This window comes from Gymnogyps californianus, chromosome 6 (genome assembly GCF_018139145.2).
Source record: "Gymnogyps californianus isolate 813 chromosome 6, ASM1813914v2, whole genome shotgun sequence".
NCBI lineage: Eukaryota > Metazoa > Chordata > Aves > Accipitriformes > Cathartidae > Gymnogyps > Gymnogyps californianus.
Genome location: NC_059476.1, coordinates 8,768,408 through 8,783,132, shown reverse-complemented (window position 1 = coordinate 8,783,132; position 14,725 = coordinate 8,768,408). Strand labels below are relative to the sequence as shown.

Sequence of the window (14,725 nt, the reverse complement as noted above, 5' to 3'; positions counted from 1 at the left end):
TGGTCTGTAATGGGAAACAAGAATATGAAATTTGCTGCTCAAAAGCACATACGCATTTGCTCATTTGATGTCTGGCCCACCGCACTATAACTGAGGCTTTCCTCTGAAGATACAGATTAAAGGGATGGCAACTCCACTCTCCAAAGATGCTACTCTAGACAGAGAAAAGACGTGGTTCACTGTATACATTATACATTGTAAGCAAAATGCCTGGCCATGCTTATTCAACTAGCCATCTCCCAACACTTTCCCTTGAGGCCTCAGGGGAATACTGCTCTCCTTTGAGTTCCTTCAAGACTCCTAAATATTCTCTCTTACTACTCCCAGCATTCAAGGAGATGCTGAATATTCATGCATAAATGCTCTGTGTTGTATCATCAAGATGATTCCTCCTTCCATGGAATGGATTTCATCTTGTTTCCTGTGTTGAAACAGGTTGACAAAGCCTGCCTAGATTACCGGGACAAACAGTAACTCTACATTTGCTCAAAGCTGTGCATGTTAAATACTTGAGGAACAAAGACCTTTTCTTCTGTTTTACAGACCTTCAAAGAAATTAGCAAAAAAGTTCCAATAATCTCACCAAGGAAAGACGTGTGGACTAAACCGAGGATATTTACATATTCCTATTTGGGGTTTCAAGGCCTGTTCATGTTCCTGATGAAGTTAACATGCGTAGGCACTGCCTTTATAAGCTAGTCAATCAGTTACTTCAGCAAGGTACTTAATTCCCCTCTCATAATCAGATCTAGCTTCAAGAAATGAAGAAAACAGGAAATTCAAAGAGCTCCTGCAAGCCGACAGTCACCAAAGTGATTTTCTTTTGTGTGAAGTCCAATCTGATGATGAAAATGCAGAAGTGGAAATCAGCAACTGGTATCTATGCACCCTTGATAACTTGTTATCTGACTGGAAGCCAGCCTAGTTGTCTCTGCAAAGAAAATCTGCAGACAGAAATGTCAAAGAACACAAACATTGTACATGCTCCTATTAGATTTATTTTTGTCGAACTATTTTCATTTTGTTAAATGCAGCTAAAATAGGTGCCTGTGTTGTTTGGTTTTTTCCTTGCAACAGGAAAAGGGCCACAAATTCTCACTGGAAAAAGAAGAGTCTGGATTTGTAACTGTAAAACCAATATTATATATTGGTCCAAGGGCTATTATTTTAATGTATCACCTTACAAAAGAAAATATAGTTGTGCATGTGGCAATCTAGTGTAGGCTAAATTAACAACATGTTTTTACTTTTCTGCTATCAAAAGGCTCAACCTCACATCAGAAAACCAGAACTAAGCCAAAAAAAATTACAACAGGAAACAGAATACATCATAATAAAATAAAAAGATTTTGATGTGTTATGCTTACTTCAGTGGGAACAGAATCAGATTGCAAGACTCCTATTAACTTAATAAGATCTGGTTTATTGTTTATGAAATTGGGTGAATGTGCAAGGTAACTAACATGAAGTATCTTTTTTTTTTTTAATAAACTGCAACGATATGGGAGGTAAGAGCTAATAAGAGCGTTGTAAATAGTCAAGAGAAATCAACATTTTTAATATTTTGTAAATTAAATTGCCTTTGTAGAAATGTGGCATCTCAAATATTCTTACAGAAATGTCAGAAAAAGACATGGTGTTAAATTAGAAAAATATGTAGCATTTGAAATATACACAGATTTAGGAATAGAACCAGGATTAGAGGCCTCAGGCAGTAGGACTTGGGGATGTCATACAGTATTATTTCATGGGAGAAGCCACTAATTCACATGCCACAAACCCCAAATGGAAAAAGCAGTGAATCTGTTGGCTAGGACAAAGACTCTAACTTATCTTTTTGGTAAACAATTTAAAAAATGCTATATGTGGATTCTACAAAAGAGAAGTAATTTACCAGGTCGGAAAAAAAGCAGCAAATGATAGTTAAAGTGTCAGGGACCTGCTACTCGGAACACAGCTCTTACATTAGTTCAAGAATTGCAAAAATGAATGGGGAAACATTCAATTCTTGATTAAAAGAATTTTGGGGCTATGAAAGTTTGGGCAAAAACACTGTGACACAGTGTTTTCTAGTTCTACAGCCCCTCTTTACAGAACTAGCAGAAAGAGAAGGTATGAGGAATCCTAAAGGACTTTAAGCACACAGACAAGGAAGCTCTGTTTCTCTGGATCCTGAGAATTCGTACTGAAAAACCCCAACCTTCCTCCCCACCTTTGCTGATAGCAACTTTTCCAAAGGAAACACTTGCAGTCCATTCTCTGTGATGGAGAGACCCCATCCCTGGGAAGGGTAAAATAATGGGGAGCTGCCATCAATACTCAGAGCAGGTTTTATGCTGGGGAGAGGGAAGTATCCCCTTATAAAAGTCTGTCAAATCTTGAAGGAAGTGTTTTGCATACTGGACTTCATTCTTTCCCAGCATCGACCTTTTGATCTGTGAACGCCAATGATGCAGGATGCCTAAAAGACTTTGAAAAACTCAGAGGAAGAAGGGAAAACTACTAATTAACCCACTCTCCTTCTGAACAACGTAGAGATCCTAGAGGGAGACCCAGACCCATCTTCATGAAATCCTACAGAAAGAGTGTACATGAGACTGCCTAATTTAAATGCCACCAGCACACACACCCTTCTGAGAATTCCAGCACTGCTAACTTTTTATAGTCTGAACTTTTTAAATACAATAAAAGGCCATCTTACTGACCATAACTGTGTTTGTATTTATAGCTTATTCAGTATGCAAATCAAACATGCTAACTTCATGTGCTGTGCTACCCGTGTTCTAATGTGGAATGATACACTCCAGTAATAAGCTGTGCTGTGCTGTGCTGTCTACTGAACTCTCGGGTTTAATTAAAAAATTTACCATAATAAATATAAAATATACCCTTTTCTAAATATAAGCTTCCAGATACCTTCTGCAACAGAAGAATCCCAGAGTTTTTAAAGAGTAAACAGCCTCTCATGGGAACTGCAGAATCCGGAAACACTCCTTTTGACATATAATCATACAAGCCAGTTTCTTTCTCTCATTTGTTAATAATACAAAAGGCACTTTGCAAAAACAGTTTACTACACTAAAAAGAAATATCGGCAAAAGAATTAATTTCTAGCTGTCTTGCATTTTAGCGACTAGAAACAAGACATAACTAGCCGCATGTAACTGACCAATTCTCCACAGATTACCAGCAAAACCTACATGTTTTAAGAAATATTCTGATTTATGTAGCCTGTTCTTTAAGATTAATTCTGAACATAATAGATGTAAAAGAAATAAGAAAATATACAAAAAGCTGAACAATGGGATAATAAGCCTGGGATTAACTAGGCAACTTAAAAGTGAATCCATGGGTGGAGAGCATTATGTCATCCTAAATACGTTGATCTAAATAGTCAATTCTTTTTAACAGTAAGTATTCTATTTACACCACTTCACAGATATGGCTAAAAGGCATTTTATTCAGCTTTAGTGGCTCTCCATTTTGTGTTGAAATGAATGAGACATTTCAGAAACATTTATTTTGTAAGTATTTCTCCAGGTATGTGAAGCTACAGTTTTTATGCAGGATATTTTCTTACAAGATGCCACAGAGATGACCACTATACTTGTGGTATCAGTTGATACCACAATAATAAGATATCTGCTAGCTGTAAGGCTCAATGTCAAACACAATACAAATTCAAGAGGCAAACTGTTCCCCAGGTAAAGCTCTCTACAGCTTTTTACAAGTGACTAATTCAAGCATCTATCCTTAATTTGGTGTGAAACTCACCTCTGAAATCCAATCAACAGATTTTGCATTTACTGTAGTTGTGAGAGAGGTCAATGGCCTTAAAATGTTTTCACCTCTCAGAAGTTGTTAAGGTTTAAGCAAAAATGTCTGTTTAAGCAAAATCTTTACATCATAATAACTAACCCAAATCTGTTACTCTCTAAAACACACACACAAGTCTTCAGTAATTTGAAGAGCTGCCTACCAGCAAGAAATTCACACCCTTGAGGCAGAAGCACCACATCAGACATAGTAGTTCTAAAGAAAATTCAGACCTAGACATGCCCAAAGCAAAAAACAAGACGGCCCTGTCCTTCAACTGGGAAGACTCACAGTCCTGGATTTGGCCATGTGAGGTGTCAGAGGACTAACTTTATAGAAGGAGCTGAATTATGAACTTAAAGTGTAGACAGAAAGGAAGGAAGATCAGACCCTTGGATACTCAGGATACATCATCACAAGTAAATCAAACACTGAACTCACATTCCTATTTTAGCCATCATTTATTTTTTTATAAATTACACTTTCCTGGCAAATTTAGTAGTGATTCAAATGCAAAATTCATGCTTGTTAGTATGTAAATATATGGTGCCCTGGGCTTAACAGCTAGTACTACGATAAATGATTTTGTGGGTTTAGATTTTTCTTTTCTGTGTTGTTGGACATTGTTTTAAATTTTATATAGAACACTCAGCTTGTCCTTCTAGTTCTAGACTAACTACACCGCTAGTCCCAGTATAACACAGACCACTTAAAAATATTTAAGAAATCTTCACTTTAGTAGCACGACTTCATCACTTGTTCCATTAACCTAATGGGAACTGGAGAGAAGCTACAAACCTGGTAACAGGTTTAGCAATATATTCCTGATTTTTGTTTTAAATCAACATATTGATGCTTGAATGATTAATGAGAAAGTGGCATCCTCTTTCCATAGAGGATGCAATTTTTAACATCTTTCAGTATAGAATTAGATCAACTTTAACTGCTTTTAAAAACTGTCCTCCTTAGACTTATGTACACTACAAAAGAGTTATGTAACACACAAAACAGTCATCTTAGCCAATGTTTTTCCCCTTTTATGTACCATAAAAAGACAACTGTTGTGATTTTCTACACTGTCTCAAAAATACATAAAAACAGATGGCAAAAGCATTACACTTGATATATACCAAGTCATACAGTACAACAGGATGGCCTTTGTGACATGACAGGGTTAATTGCTGCTTTTAATTACACCCAGGTAACTTTAATGAGAGTGAATACTGCAGCAACATCTATAAACACAACGACCACATTAGCAGAACACCAGTTATGAAACCCCTGCCAGCACTGTTTGTACAGGGGTTTTTTTTTGTTTTGTTTTAATCAAGATATAAAACTCTTACCAAGTGCTGCTCTTTGGGGTATTTGCAGAGCCCTGCAAAAAATCTGTAAGACTAGGCAGCTTTAAAGCGTGTAACATGCAGTAGTAACCATGACGATAAGAAAAATGCTTTTGCTAATCTTTTTCTTTCAGATGACAATACTTCCAAATACTGGTGTTTTTCCACTGTATTACAACTTTTGTTGGTTGCTCCCTGTGAATCTAGGCCTCCAATCCTTGTAAACCTGAAACTTCCGACAAAGTGAACAGCAATTTGGAGTGCACTAGTAACATACAATGAGTCCCAACCAGTCCACCAGCATCTTAAGTGACCGTGGTAGGATGGACGTCACTTGTTGGCAACTATGTCTTATTTAATTGCCGCACAGAATAGGTAGGAAAAAAATTATTACATTTTTAAGATAATTACTTTGCAACTAAATGGGGAATCTAAAAAATAACAGAAAGGCAGAGTGTACATAGGGTATTTCTATGGAGATCATAAAACTGCTGAGGTAGGTTAGAATTTGGCCCTCAGCAGGCTGACCATAAACTTTAAGAAAACAGCCTGGAACTCCTCAGCATTGATTTTGTCTTGGTTTTGTATTGTCGAGGGTTTTAAGCAATAAAAAATAAAATAAATAAAGATTCTTCAGAAATTAATCTTTGTTCTCTGCTATTTCTCCAAAAGACTTGCTCACCAAACTAGGATAATGCTTTCAAAAGATGTATGTGATCTGGATCTGAAGTCACATTTTGAGAAGTGACTAAAGGGCTGATTTTCAAAGGCATTAAGATACCTAAAGATGCATTAAGCACTTAGAATTTTTAAAACTGCCTGGGCATCTAACACCTATTTAAATCACTTAGTCCTTTCTGAAAATCCCAGTGGGCAGTTATCTACATTTTATGTGTCTATATGCCTTTGAAAATCTGTACCATTAAATACTTAACAACCTAAGTCCCCCTGGCTTTTAATGAGACTTAGGGTCCTAAAAAGTGTAAGTACTTCTGAAAATTGGTCAAGCCACTCTCCTTGGTCTTTTCTTCTTTCTTTTAAAGAGCCAACTACTAATGCTTATCCATAGCATGTCAGTTAACTACAGCTTCAACACTGTCAGACTTACACATTATACTGTGCACATTCAATTTTTTTAAATGTAACTGAACAAATAAAGGTCCTGAGTACCGACTGCATCCTCATAAGACTGAAACTCCGAAAAAGACAATGAATTCCAACCTGTAACCCCTGTGAATACCCAAAAATCGTTTCAATAAATATGATCTAAAATTAGTATAATTTAGGCTGGTAAAAAACAAACAGCATAGTTTAATTACCAAGCAACATGTTCAAATTACTACAAACAAGTTCTGAAAGACAGCCACACAGCAACAAAAAGTGTTGAGAGAAAAACTAGAAAAAGAAGGAAGTTGTGAATAGGCTCTTTAAATAGGCAGGAGTTCCAGAAAAGAAGACAAGACTTAATTCTGAAATTTCTTTTTTAAACAAAAATGTATGAAACTATAAAGCATTCCCTTATGCAAACATTTGAAAGATTTATCTTCTGATCTTCTTTAATGTCAATGGGAGGTAACTTGCACTGACCACATTCCCAAAAAAGAACTGATTTGTAAATTAGGAACGCAGGGAATCAGATTGCCACCTACAGGAAAATTTAGCATTTATTGTCAAGAATGACTCAAAAAGAATACAAATTGCCATCCTGCCAAGCACTCTTTCAGTTTTAGTTATTATTTCAAAACCAATTAGTATTTTCTTTTGTGCAACTATATCATGAACTTCCTAAATCCAGGAAGCCATTAACATTTCTTTTTATTTAAGAGAGTATTTCTTGAAAGTTCTGTAATTCAACTACAAAGCAGCAGATTGTAATCATGTTTCAGTTAAAGAATTTTAAGTCTGCTTACCTGATACAATTGGTGCTAGCCTGAATATGTCTGATAGTCTGCTGTTAACTGGCTCATAAGGGGAATCTTCAAGCAAGTCATTTCCTAAAGACAAAAAATATTTGGATTTTTTCCTTACACGAGAATTCAGCATAATATTTTGTTGTTTACATTTAGTCTGAAATGAAGTTACTCTATAACAGCAAAAGGTACTCCCCTTTAATCTGTTTACATGGTTATTTCTCCTCAAAGCATTATCTATAAAAACACCTGAAAGAAGCTAGTTGTTTATCCCTGTCACTAGTTCTTTTCTCTCCGTCCTCCATGGATAAGGTCATAATTTGCAGAGACAGGCTGTGACATCACAGGGACTGTCCCATCTCATGCCAGCAGGAGACAAGCTGCAGCAAGGATGTTCCTCTTCATTCACCCTCACAGCAGAGCTCTTTTTTAGAGGAGCAGCCCAGGTAACAGCTAAAAACTAGCATCTCTGGAATAAAACACTCCTAACAATATGCTGTTGGAAAGGAAACTTTTTATGATGCAGAAAATGTCCAAGAGTAGTATAATTTATTATGAAAGTTAGAACAAAAATATATATTGACTCATTAAAACATTCCAGTTGATGCCTGGATAAATCAACAGAAAGGGATGACTGCCCTTTTTGAAGAAGCAGCTACAGAAAAGAGTTAAACGGGGACCACACTGAAGTGAAAGATGATTGCATCTTCAACTCCAGGGCCAGAGCAAAACAGGGCTAAAAATGATATATCTCATATAAGGACCTGAGTGTTCTGAGTAGACTATTGGAAATTTGCCAGTGACATCAAGAACAGAAGTCCTGAGTCAATCAGTGTCATATCCCTTCTAACTGGCACTTCTACACGCTCTAGGAAGCACAAACTTCTTTTTTTTCTGCCTCAGCATGCCCAGGGAATATTGCTAGTAAATACAGGAAAGGAAAGAAAAAAACTTTTCCTTAAAGCAATGCTCTTCTTCATATTACATTTAACTTTCAGCAACGAGCTAAGAAACTAGTTCCAGTGTCCTGTGATCTTGTTAGGTGAGTCCTAATTAAGGAGTTTAAATATTATTAGGAAAATGTCTCCAAATGATTGTTTTTGTAGCTCTTGCACTTGCTAGTGCCCTTATCTTTTGACTCTGGTTTAGAAAGGTCAGCTGGGTCCCCTGGAGGAAACCCTCATTGTGGATTTCCCAACAACAGGAGACGGAGCAGCAGCTGTTCTTGAGTCGGATGAAAGGTCCTCAGTTTGCAGCTGAAGAGCACAATGTGAATTATGGGGTCAGACCCTCGGTTTAGCCTCAGTGGCGGTAGCTAGCTGCGGATGTGAGGGGCTGCAAAATCACACACTGCATTAGGGGAGTGTAACGTTTCTGTGTTTTGCAACGTACCCTGTAAGCTCTGGTACATGCTCCAGTAAATGCGCAGGCAGTTTTTCTCCTTCTTCATGCCCCTCTTACAGCGGCAGTTGTACAGAGATTTCTGCTTGAGAGCTTCCATGGCGCTTTTGCATTCGTCCTTTGCCTCCAGGCCCGTCGCCCGGCTGAAGTTGCTCTCTTTGCCGGCTACACACTGCCTCAGTGTCCTGTATTTAGTACTACAGCTCTGCTCCTTGAGACACTGATCGCTGGCTTTCACGCAGTCGAGGCGGTCCCCTCCAGGCAGCCCGCTCACTTCTGCGGACAAAAGTACATCTAGAGAGAGGAGACACAAACCAACAAACTCTCGTTGAGGGATGAGGCTGATTTAACCAGGGCTCCAAAGCAGGCATCTGGGAAGCACAAGGCACCTCCTCACGCAGCTCATGCAGCCAGCCCCACAGGCAGCACCTTGCAAACCTCCGGGCTTCATGCTACACCTTAGGAAAAAGCACACGGGGTTTTCATGGTCTTAGATCCACTTTCGTGGGAGTCCGAGGAAACAGTATGTTTTAACCCCGCTGGTTGATTTATGAGAAAACACAAAAAGGAAAGAAAACCCACAGGGGTTAATGTGCCTGACAAAACAAACATTCATTATTCCTTAGATCCACTTTGGTGAAACAAATAACCTTTCCATTCGAGTGTTTAACTGAGGGGTTAAATATTCGGTCTCGCTTTCCACAAGAGCTTTGCTGTAATTTCAATTACATCCACGAACAACGCGCTCAGAGAGATAAGTATGCTGATTGATACTAGCCTCTTTTTGCGTCAGTCACTTTTTAAAGGCTGTACACATTTTTGCTTATTCTACATGTATAAAGGTAGAATTTATGACTCCCCCTCTCCATTTCTCTCCACGTATGATGCTTTTGTAGGAGAACAAAGCAAATTACATTAACTCTCTCCTCTCCATCGTGCCCCCTGTCACGCTCTCTCAGACACACGCAGATGGAAATGCAAACATCTCCTGTGGAAAGGAAACCAGTTTGGGCTGCAAACCACTCGCAGTCGGGCAGGCTGTCAGGTTCAGGTGAAGATGTAATCCTTCAGCTGGCTCTGGTCACCCCCCCACCCTCCCCAGGCAGCCTTATTTTATTAAAATGAAAAGTTTCCCTGTAACTTGCGAGAACCCAATTTAACAAGAGGCTACACAGGCAAGTATCTAAGTCTGTAATCTCCCAGAGCTTTAAATGTAGACTGGGCTAACTGCTGTAAGGCAGAGCCATAAAAACTACTGGAAACTTCACTGTTCTGCCTAAACAATAGACTGACAACTGTCAGGCATCAGATCCCATAAACCCTATGCTTTGCTTTATGAAGCGATGTACAGACAGAAATCAGACGCCAGCAACTTACCCACTAAGGGCAAAGCGAAATACAAGATAACGAGAAACATCATGCTGTCTTCGGATGGTTTCCCCAAACGAGCTGATGTGCCACAACAAAGAGGATCAGCATGTAGATATTCCAAAACCGCCGAGGTCCAAAGACTCCAAGTTCAGATCCATTGAATTCAAGGGGAAAAAAAAAAAAAAAACCCTCTGTCCTCTTCACCGGTACCACCACCAGCGGCAGGAGCAGCGACGCAAACGCTGAGCTTTTTCCCTTAGATTTCAGGTCTGAGCAACCTGAAAACACAAGCACTGACTTCAGTGAGGGAGCGAGAGAGGCGCACGCACGGGTATATGTGTGTGCGAGTGAGCGAGCGGGAGCGGGGCAGGAGCGCCGGTCGCCTCCTTGGGTGGGCAGCGCCCGTTCCCAGGGAGGGACCGAGAGCACACGGGGGGGGGGGGGGGGTGGGACACGAGATCCGCGGCGCCCGCCCGCCCGCCCCCGGCCCCGCAGCCGGGGCGAGCCGCTGACAGCCCCGCAGCCACTTGCAGCCCCTGGCTGCGGCTCCCCAGGGCTGCCCGAGCACCCCGGGGCGATTGGCCTCTTCCACCCCTCCAGTCCGCAACTTTATTTATTCCTTTGCGCCGGGGGCGGGGGGGGAAAGGAGGCGGTGTGCGGAGGGCCGCGCAGCTTGCGCGGGTGCGCTCGCCACCGGGTCGGGGCGCGGCGGGGGCAGGTGCCGCGCCGCCGGCTGCGGCTGGGAAAGTTTGGCAGGGGAAATTGGGGCGGGAAGGAAGCTCAGCGGGCGGCGCGGAGCCCCGGCGGCTGCTCCGGTTCCACCGACCGGAGCGGAGCGGCCGCGGCTCCGGGAGCTCCCCGGGCACGGCGCCCCAGGGGCGCTCGGCGCGGCGGGAGCCTTTCCGAACGGAAGCCGCCGCCAACTGACCGAGCTGCGGAAGATGCGGCGGGGCGGGTGCCGCTGCCCGCGCCCGGTGGGGATGACCCTGCTTCCCGCCCGCCCCCGCCCTCCACGGGGGCTCGGCGGCGACGGCCTCCCCCTGCCGCCCGTCTTTCCCTCGCAGCCTTCTCTGGGGCAGGCTCCGCGCCTGCGGAGCCGCGCGGAGGAAGCGCCGCCCGGCGCAGGCTGCGCTCGGCCGGCCGGCCGGAGGAGGCGGGACCCGCGGAGGGGGGGCGCATCCGCGCGGTGCTCGGCGCGGTGCTCGGAGCGGGCCAGCCCTCGGCCGGGGCCGAGCTGAGTGTATCGGCTTCCACTTGGCTCCTGAATAAACAAAGCGAACATATGTCCCATATTCGTGACAGATGGTTCAAACAGAGAACTATTTAGTGGTTTTCCCACAGTTGCTACTATGTAGCGCTCCCCCGAAACCCAACAAAATGCAATTAGCCTAAAATAGCGTCAGTTTCCAGATTTCCTTGTTTTCATACACAGAAAATTTGATTCAGGTGTTCTTATGTTTTAGCTGCAACCAAATGTGGGGGTTTTTAAATTAAAAAAAAGAAAAATCAGTATATACTTTACTTGGCAGTTTTGTCAACAAGCTATTTGGCCCATTTGACTTAAGGAATTTGCTTCTCCTCACAATAAATTTTGCCTAAAGGAGCTTGCCTCGCCTCATGAGATGGAAGATGATCAGGCTGGCCACTTTTATAGCAAAAACTGGATGGCAGATGGAGCTAAACTGTTGTAAGGTACTTCAGAAACACTTATTTAAAAGCTTAGCATATGCCAGGATATACAGAGAATACGACATTCACAGAACCCGAGTGGAAGCTTTTTTTCCACCCTCCCCTCTCCTGCCACTTTTTCTTAACAGACAGATTTATATTTCTACCAAAAAAAAAAAAAACACCAAAAAAAACCCCAAAAACCAAATTGTCCAGAGTACTGGTTCTCTCCACGAAGTCATAATAGTGATCTCAAGTTGAAACTGATTAAGTCATAACTGTTTGTGTTTTGGTCGTTTAATATGAAGGGGCATATACTATTATATGGTCACAAAATCTGTTATCTGCTGCATGTAGAAGTATACAATTGGAGAAATAAAGACAATGACCAGATTTCTAGAGTATTTCAAGATAATTAGAAGGCGCTAATCTGGTGATGGCATTGATGGTTCAAGACAGCTTCAGCTTTTGAAGTAGCTGGTATTTAATGAAACAAGTTGGCCTTCCAAACACTTTGATACAAATTGAACTGGGTGATATAGAGAGACGATTACTTCTTCACTGGTAATTTTGACACCACTATGGCACATGATAAGCTTTGTATAGAAGTTATCTGTATCTAATACACAGGTAGCATTATCCTCCTGTTATTTACAAGTCTAAGTCAGGGATAGCTACAACATTCACTGCAGAGCAAGGCAAGTGAAAATAAGACTGAAATCCAGGCCGCTATTTACAAAACCATTCATGCATTAATGTCCTGAATACATACACACACAGACACACATATGTACACATACAGTATTATTTGGCATATAAAAGCAACACATTGCAAATCTCCGCATTAATAGCTACTTTTGCTCTTATAAAACACAGCTTTTGTGGGGTGTTTACTATTACAGTGAAACTGAAATCATGTTATAAGTGTTAAAAATCAAACAAAATGTTACTGACAGTTCAGAAATAACAAGACAGCTGGAAAGCATGAATCCAAAATTCTGAATATTGTCACTAAGCACTCCTTTTGCCAGTATTTTGACTCATCTCTGGAAAACTATCACCCAAAGTGAAAAAAGGTTAAAATGTCTTAATACAAAAAGGTTTTAAAATGCAACCACGTTCTGAAAAAAAAAAATCCAAGGAGAAAGTCCATGCTACATACAGTTGCTCAGAATGTCCAACCACTGCACACTCTTTAACAGGACTGTAGGTTTGAGAAAGCTTCTTGCAAATCACAAGGACATTTGTTCCACAGCACAAATTACCAATTATTTTTTTTTCTTTCAGACGGAATTATTTATAAATTTTGTCAACTTATTTCCAGTATTTTTTAATTGATCTCTGGATGCCATCCTTTCCATTTATTACTAAACTAATTTCCATGTCCTGCTAGCACTGAGACAACACAAGTACTTTGCTCTCTTCATAGAGAGTGGTTTTGGGTAGCTGAAGTCACTTGCATGTTGGACTAGTATCACATTAACACACAAGGTATGCAGCTTTCCTGAACTGAAGAGCAATGTTGTATTAGTATTGCTTATGTATACTCTGCCGCAAATCGTAGCTACAAATCATTTTCAGTTTTATTAAGAATTTAAAAAGATACCAGACAAAACCCCATAAGCCACTCTGTGGCTGGAGTCATAATCCTTCTGCTCTTTGCATATTCTTTTCCAATTGCCTTTTACCTCCTCTGGGGTAAAATTAAGTCAATGGATGCTTTGCTGTTGATTTCAGGCAAACCAAGGTCCACCTTACAATTTGTATCTGACAATCGCTCAAACCATAAGGCTCTTCAGTCAAATGAATAATAAAAAAAATAAGCCATACAGAAGTCCTTAATGTGAACATTTTCAAGATATTTAAGCTGGTTTTCTATTCTGTTGATTGAGTTTTATAAAAAAGTTCCAGAACAATTAATATAATATAAGGTACAGCTGGTAGAGACAAACATTTCATTAGAAGACAGATGACAACATAATCACCACTGAGTTATTGTTTAAAGGCCATTACAATATAAATAATGTGGAAGACTACTAACTACTTCAAGCTACTTACTGTGAGCATTAACTGCTAGTACTTCAGTCTTTACATCATTTTAGTTACTTGGTTCTTTCTCGTTACCTACATTAGCTGGTATTCTTTCATTGAAAACTTTCAATAACGAAGAGATACAGTAATGAGGATAGAGGGGTTATTTGATACTAAAACCTCTGTAAAAAACAGTGCTTCAAACACTGTTCTTTCAAAGTAGGTTGAGATAAGTGAACCCTTAACTATGGGCCGTTTTAAGCTTCCTGGCACCTTGCAGGCTGAACTCAAATGCTCTGAATACAGCAACAGCATCAAACCACACCTGCAGTTCAGGGCCATATGGTACTTGAGGCCAGACCTACAAGATGTGGAAAGTCAGAATACTATTTTTTCTGCATTCAGTTTTACTGGATTTCCTTCTGCCTCCTCCTTTGCATGTAAATCAGTGGTTGACAGCAAACTCTCAGAAGGGTGTCACGTGCAAAAAGAACTGACTCAAATGCAGTCAATGTTGTTTTGCAGCCAGTTCCACATGCAAAAGCTGCAGTGTTGGAGCACTGCATTAGGTTGTTATGACTGGCAGCAGTTCAGATGACAATGTAACGGTAAGCTGACAAGAAGGTTGAATTAACACATTGACTGGGCCACAGTTAGCCTGCAGATTCCCTTTCTCATCTCTGCCATAGACCTCCTTTTAAAGACTGAACCCTGCAAGAAAATATTGAAGTTGGAGCCACTGAGCTTGGGGAACATTACACAGTATTACCTGCAGGCCTGGTAGAGATGTGAAAAAAAAGTATGCTGAGAATAAGAACAGTGTTGTGAACTTTAAATATAATTCTTTGGGGAAGGAATAGGTGAAGCAAAGCTGAAGCTGAACTAATGAGTCAGATATAGCAGGTGGGGGAGAGCAAGCAACTGATGGGAAAACATCTGTGTGCCATGGGAGCACAAAAAGTAGTGTTTACACAGGAGGCTTTATTCAATAATGAGAAAGGGAGAATAGACAAGTTAGAGAATTACTAGGGACTGGGGGAACAATCTGAACTGCATTTTTTGTCTTACATTTATCTGCTTACCATGAAGTCAAAGTGCCTAGTGGTGGGAATAAGGCAAGAAGGATTTGCTCAAGGCATTAAAGTTTTGTAAAGGACAGATTAAATAACAGTGCTCCAAAAATCA

At 40.8% G+C, this 14,725-nt stretch overlaps 1 protein-coding gene across 1 annotated transcript in view; it reads right to left on the bottom strand.

Moving 5' to 3' along the window:
- Positions 1 to 9,987, bottom strand: part of GFRA1 (GDNF family receptor alpha 1) — a 142,928-nt gene extending 132,941 nt beyond the window's left edge. The window contains exons 1-3 of the mRNA XM_050899196.1: positions 9,848 to 9,987; positions 8,462 to 8,764; positions 7,070 to 7,153 (exon numbers count right to left, since the gene is read on the bottom strand). Coding sequence (XP_050755153.1) covers positions 7,070 to 7,153; positions 8,462 to 8,764; positions 9,848 to 9,890 — 430 coding nt within the window. The 5' untranslated portion in view covers positions 9,891 to 9,987. The remainder of the gene's footprint in view (positions 1 to 7,069; positions 7,154 to 8,461; positions 8,765 to 9,847) is intronic.
- Between the last annotated feature and the right edge of the window lie 4,738 nt (positions 9,988 to 14,725).